The sequence below is a fragment of the Microtus oregoni genome, unplaced genomic scaffold (assembly GCF_018167655.1).
Source record: "Microtus oregoni isolate MIOR12 unplaced genomic scaffold, Mior012 000056F_ref0000123, whole genome shotgun sequence".
NCBI classification, from domain to species: Eukaryota; Metazoa; Chordata; class Mammalia; order Rodentia; family Cricetidae; genus Microtus; species Microtus oregoni.
Window position 1 is genome coordinate 12,710,559 of NW_024543832.1, and position 6,424 is coordinate 12,716,982.

Below are 6,424 nucleotides of genomic sequence, written 5' to 3' on the forward strand. Positions count from 1 at the left end.
GTGAGAGACTGTTTCAAAAATAAAGCAGGAAAGTATTGAGGAAGACACCTCACACTACCTCTGACCTTCACAAGCACCCCCCCCCCCCCCCGAGACATTTACTGGGTCACAGGTCCTATGAGTTGGAAATTTAGACAGAACATAGTAGATTGTTTTGTTTTTGAGGTCTCACTTGGACCAAATTAGAGACCAGGAGAAACTCCATGGACGGGCCTGGGATCATCTGGGAAAGTCTTCATTTGCTTATTTTCTTTCTTTTTTTTCTTTTTTTGTTTTTGAGACAGGCTCCTGGAACTTACTCTGTAGACCAGGCTGGCCTTGAATTCACAGATCCATCTGCCTCTGCCTCCCAAGTGCAGAGATTAAAAGCATGTGCCATCACCACCTGACTTATCTGCTTATTTTCAGTTGTTTTAAAATATGGAAAAATATACATAACAAAATTTGCCATTGTGATAATTTCTGTGTGGGGTATATGACATGTTTGTGTTCACAGATGTGCTAAACAGAGGTGGACATTGGTTTCTACCTTTGATATAGATATGAATAATTTGCATTGGTATAAATCTTGATTTATGGATACAAATTTAAGGTCAATTTTGTTATATGTATACATATTACTGATCTTGATTAAGGTATTGTGATTGTGTAGTTCATTTAAAATTATAATGTATAATTAGAAAATATAGATTGTTAATGGATAATCATCGATAATAGTCAAGCTTGTAGTCATGTTAGTTAGATTTTCTAAATATATAAAGATACATTTCAGTTAGATAGGTATTCTTCATATCTTTCAAAGACTACAGAATATGGAATTTAAGATGTTTTAATAACTTAGGGCTTTTCATGACAATGAGACACATCTGCTCCTGGCAGCACCAATCTACTTCAAGAGGAAGATGGGCATCGAAGAGGCTCCTTATAGAGTTGGTTAGTCATTTGGGCAAGAAACTGCTCTTGCCTGGACTGATGCATAAACTGGACATAAAGAACCCACAGAGAGATGACTGCTAAACTTGCCTAGAAGTGAGATGATCCTTTGGGGTTCCTGTTTCATGAAAGAGTCTGTGAGACATTCTGCAGGACACAGAAAAAAGTGACTGAACTGTCTTTAAAATTTCCTACTTCATGGAAATGTCTGCTGAATACTATGGGCCTGTAGGCTGAAGATGGATGCCCCAATGGTACAGAAGAACTTTGGGTGACTGTCCAGGTAGTGAGATGTCTCTGTCATTTCTAGAGTTTTGGAAGTTGCTTACTTCTTGTTTACTTAGGTAATATTATATCCTTCTGGAGTCTTTGGTAGAGTTGAAGAATAGATAGTTATAGTTTTCCTTAGTTATGATAAAAGATAAAGTAGATATAAATATTGTAACTGTAATTCTTGCTTGAAAACTGTTTTGTTATATGAAATTTTACTATGTTTAAACAGAAAAAGGGGAAATGGTGTAGGAGGTTCTTCTGTCTATGTGTTGCTTTCATTGGTTGAATAAAGAAACTGCCTTGACCTTTTGATAGGGCAGAAATTAGGTAGGCGGAGTGGATTGAACTGAATGCTGGGAAGAAGGGCAGAGTGGCAGATGCCATGAAGCTCCTGCCTGAGACTGACGCTGGTTAGAATATTTCCCAGAAAGCCACAACCTCGTGGTGTTATACAGATTATTAGAAATGAGTTGAATAAAGTTGTGAGATTTAGCCAATAATAGGCTAGAGATAATGGGCTAGGCAGTAATTTAATTAATACAATTTCTGTGTGATTATTTCGGGTGTAAGCTAGCCAGGACGAAAAGCAGGCCCGCCCGCTCCTCCTGTAACATACCTTTGCCGCAATCTGCCTTATTCTTTTGAGCCAAGGTCCTCTCTGTAGCTGGAGCTCACTGATTAAACAAGAGCCTGAGCTGTGAGGAGCTTCCTGTGTCTGCATCCTCAGGCCTGGGAAAGCAGGCAAGCAGGCATGTGCTCCAGCCTTCTTATGTGGATCTCGTGTCTGTGGAACAGACACTGTACTGACTGAAACACCTTCTTAGCCCAGCTGTGACCATTTGTCAGTACACAGCCCCTTGGTACTAAACATATTTGATGCTCCATAGCTATCCTCAACAGCCTCTTTATTACTCCTTTTATTTTGTAAAGCTGAAGCTCTGAACCCTGGAATACCTACACCCTGCTCCCTCCTTTCCCCAGCTCCCAGCTATCATTCTACTCCTCTGTGTTTTGGCAATTCTAGAAACCTCAGAAAAGTAGACTATGCTATTATCTTCCCTTGAACAGCTTGGTGCACTTAAAGAGCAGTATTCAGTCCACATGACGACATGCATTGTGATTCATTTTTTAAGGCTATATAGTATTCCAATGTGTGTGTATGTGTGTGCGTATGTGTGTGTATGTGTGTGTATGTGTGTGTGTATATCTGTGTATGTGTGTGTGTGTATGTTTACCCATTCATCTGTTGGCAGGCACTTGTGCTATTTCCATGTTTTAGCCACCATGAGTAGATTTTTAATTTTTAAGTTACATGTATTTACTGTATATAATGACATGTGTGCCATGGTATGTGTGTGGAAGTCACAGGGCAGCTATAGAATCAGCTCTCTCCTTTGAGCCACCATGTGGGCCCCAAGGGTTCCATGAAGGCCACCAGGCTTGGCTGCAGGCAGCTTCCCTACTGACACTCTTGCCAGCTCTGGTTGCGCTGCTGTTGGGACTTAATGTCCACTCGCTTTGGGGGCCTGGAGTCCCAGATGTAGGTCAGGACCTTGGCTTGTCTGGGGGTGGGGGTGGACACTTCTGCAGGTCTCTCCATGGGAACACTCCTGTGTGTCAGTTTGGCCTTTCTCACACCATGGTGGCTGGGTTCTAGAAGTAAGTATCCCCAGAGAGCTCTTTGAATTCAGCCTTGGAAGTCATCTGGTGTCACTTCTGCCATGTCCTATTTGAACATGGTTAGCATCTCCATTAATGAGAACCAGCATGAAGACAGACCCATTCCTCCTCATGGGGGAGAGGCAGGCAGACTGTGCAGAGTGGACGTGTGTGGGCTGGGAGGAGGTACCGTCATCATAGTCTGAAATGTAACCAGTCATGTTGGAAAAATCCCCTGAGCACAGCTGTGCCAGGAAGGTGAGAGGGGCTGTTCACATCCACTGCAGAGGGACAACTGAGGCCGCAGTGTCCCCGAGCTGAAAACATCCACTCAATGTAGGGGCTCATCTCCATGACATCCATCTAGTCTCTGCTTGAGTGTCTGCAATGACGTGGAGCTCAGTACTGTTTGAAGAGCTGGTTCTGGTTCTGTATGGTTGGAATGTCAGGAAACCCTTAGGACGAGAGGAACGCTGACTTTCCTGTAAGATCTCTCCTGGCTCTGGGTCAGTTTCCCCTTGAGTAAGGATGAGCAAGGATGAAAGAAGACAGAAAGAAGCTGAGTACTAGCTGGGTCTGGAGGGTTCCCAGTCATCCCATGGGACGCCAGCTCACAGTGGGCTCCTAGAATCCAGTCCAGATGCTGATGGAATTGGCCTCCCCGTTCCTCAAAGGCCAGATGGCCACTCTTCAACACCTCCGTCTGTGTTATCGTTTCTCAGAATTCTCTGGATGTTCCTAGTCCTCAGCAGGGATTCTCTCTTGCCCTCAGTAAAAACTCTGATACACAGCAGGTTTGTTTGTTTTCCTTCCTTTTAGAGATAGTGTTAACCTATCAATTCAGATTGCTTGGGAACTTGCCACCTTCCTGCCTCAGCCTTCTGAGTACTAAATTTCAAACATGCACCATCATACTCCTTCTTCCCCTCCTTGCCTGCCCCTGTCTGTTTATCTGCCTCTCTTTCCCTCTCTTCTCTCCCCCTTTCTCAGGATTGTTTAGTTATTTGTATGTATTATTATGTCTGAGTGTTCTGCATGTACACCTACATGCCAGAAGAGGGTATCAGATCCTATTATAGATGGTTGTGAGTCACCACATGGTGGCTGGGAATTGAACCCAAGTCCTCTGGAAGAGAAGCTCTTAACCACTGAGCCACCTCTACCAACCCTTCTCAGAATTCTTAAGATGACCCCGTTTGAATGTGATACTCCTGGATTCACCATTTTATTATTATGTCTTTCAGAAGTGACATCATACAAGAGTGGAGCTTGTAGTTAGCTGAAGCTCCCAGGTGTTTTCCACTTCCCTGCTGCACGAGGTTTCCTGTGTGACCCAGGGTTTTGTGATCAGAACAGCACTGGGGGTGAGGACAAAGATCCAGAGGGCCACTGGCCCCCGAAAACAGCGTCTAAGATAAAATCTGGCTGCTGGGCATGCTCAGTTACTTGGGAAGCTGAGGCAGGAGAATCACTAGAACCTAGGAGTTTGAGATCAGCCTGAGAAGTACAGTGAACCCCCGTCTTGAGGATGGAGGGGGAGTGTATTCTGTAGAGTAGGCTCTGGGGCTATGTCTGAAGTAGAGGGAAGGTCAGCTTGTTGGGAAAGAATATTCTTGGTGTCACACAAAGAAACACCCGAATAAAGCAAAATTAAATAAACTGGTAAGGCTTTTTTTTTTAATTAAAAAATTTTTTAAATGGTGTGCCATGACCCAAACTTGGCTAGCAAGAAGCCCACATGTCTTATATTCATAAGGAGAAGCATGGTTGTTCCTCACTGGCTGAGGTTCAATTTCATAATTTATTTCTGATTGGCTAATTTGGAAAGCAATGTGAAGGAAATGAAGGGAAGGGGCAAGGAGCGCTGGCCACTTGGGGGAGAAGTTCCAGGAATACAACAGGGCTTTGTGTAAATGCGATTTTTATGGTGGGGGAGATTAAAATATCTGCATAAAAGTTTTATAAGACTGGGGGCTGTTTAAAAGATTTGCATAAAAGTTTTATAAGGCATGGGATATTGGCCCTTGGTGGGTAGAAAAAAAAATCTTTTCTCACAAACTTGTGAGTGGCTTCTTGTTGGGATGGCACGGGGGTGGGTCAGGTGGCTTTGTTCAGAGGCTGGAATGACCACCACTTATTCCGGCCTTTCTTGACTGGGAGGGGAAAAATGAGATTGAGAAGGGCCATTTTAGAGGTTCTCAGCAATCCGTCACTTGGGCTAGATCTGGGAGCGTCTAGATGCAGGTGTGCAGGTGTGCAGACCAGGCAGGAATGGTGGAAGGTGGGTCTTACAGGAGAGGGCTGTGTGGAGCCTTCTGTACTCTGTGCTCCAGTGCTCTTATTTACGTTCAATTACAATGGAACCAAAAAAAAGGAATCATTTATGAATGATAGAGGCATCCTCCTAAAGCCAGCCTGGCCCCTAAACTCTTGTATGAAGACGTTCTCAGCTCACAAGGAAGAGAGATCAAACTAAATCCCTTTTCAGCTGAGTGGGGAATGTTTTGGCTCGCCCTCTAGGAAGGGCTGGTATGAAGCAGGCTCCAGCACTGACGAAGACCAGAATGTCACTGGGACCCATCTCCAGTGGGCTTTACTGTAGGCCTCATTTGTGCTAGTGTAGATGGGTTTCTTGCAGGCAGTAGCCATGGCACTGAAAGCTCTGGAAGGCATAGCCTTGCAACACTCCATCCCAAAATCCTGAAGATGGGTTGAGGAGGCACCGCGGCTGATGGAGTACTTGCCTAGAGTGCATGAAGTCCGGGCCTGGGGCTGGGTATGGTGATGTGTAGTTGGTTGGTTTCCCTCTTTACTCTTTGTTTATTCTTTTGGGGCCTGCCCCACCCAGCTCCCAAATATATCACATGGAATCTTATCCTTTCTTATGAATGCCCGACCTTAATTTTGTCAGTTCTTTTTTTTTTTTTTTGGAGGTGTGAGAACAAGGTTTAATGTACACCCATCAAGGCAGCCCAAGTGTCCATCTGCACAGAGGCTCCCCGGGAGTTGCGGGACTTGGCCGTGTCCAGCTTCCTCAGCATCCTTCACGAGGCTGAGCTGTTCCTGAGAAAGCAGGTGTGAGCCAGGGAGATCTAGAGTGTGACGGGGTTTTCTTAATCATCCTTCTTAAACTTGCCGTTGATGTAAGGTACCCAGTCCAGGATCAAACGCCAGCCTGTGGCCCACACCAGCCCCACGGCACCCACGGCACCCCACATGCTGGCAGTGGGGATCCAGTTCTTGGCCAGTTTCTGATAGCGTGGGCCCAGAAACTTGCTTAGCATCGCTGCAGGGTCTCAGCACTCAGGGTCACCCTCTTCCTGCTGTCCTGGAGCGCTGCGCATGTGTCCAGTTCTTTGTTTTGTTTTTGAGACAGGGTTTCTCAGTAGCTATGGAGCCAGTTCTGGAACTCGCTCTGTAGACCACGCTGGCCTCAAACTTCCAAGTGCTGGAATTAAAGACGTGTACCACCACAGCCTGGCCAGTTTTTTTTTTAAACTTAAATTATTCCATCTACCATTTGCCTCTGGTCTTTTACCTTTCTCTATTTCTGTAAATC

General features: G+C 45.0%; 1 protein-coding gene across 1 annotated transcript; it reads right to left on the reverse strand.

The window, feature by feature from the left end:
- Positions 1–5,978: 5,978 nt before the first annotated feature.
- Positions 5,979–6,149, reverse strand: LOC121438432 (cytochrome b-c1 complex subunit 10-like). The gene has a single exon (XM_041638760.1). It carries the CDS (start codon positions 6,147–6,149, stop codon positions 5,979–5,981), a length of 171 nt encoding a protein of 56 aa, XP_041494694.1.
- Between the last annotated feature and the right edge of the window lie 275 nt (positions 6,150–6,424).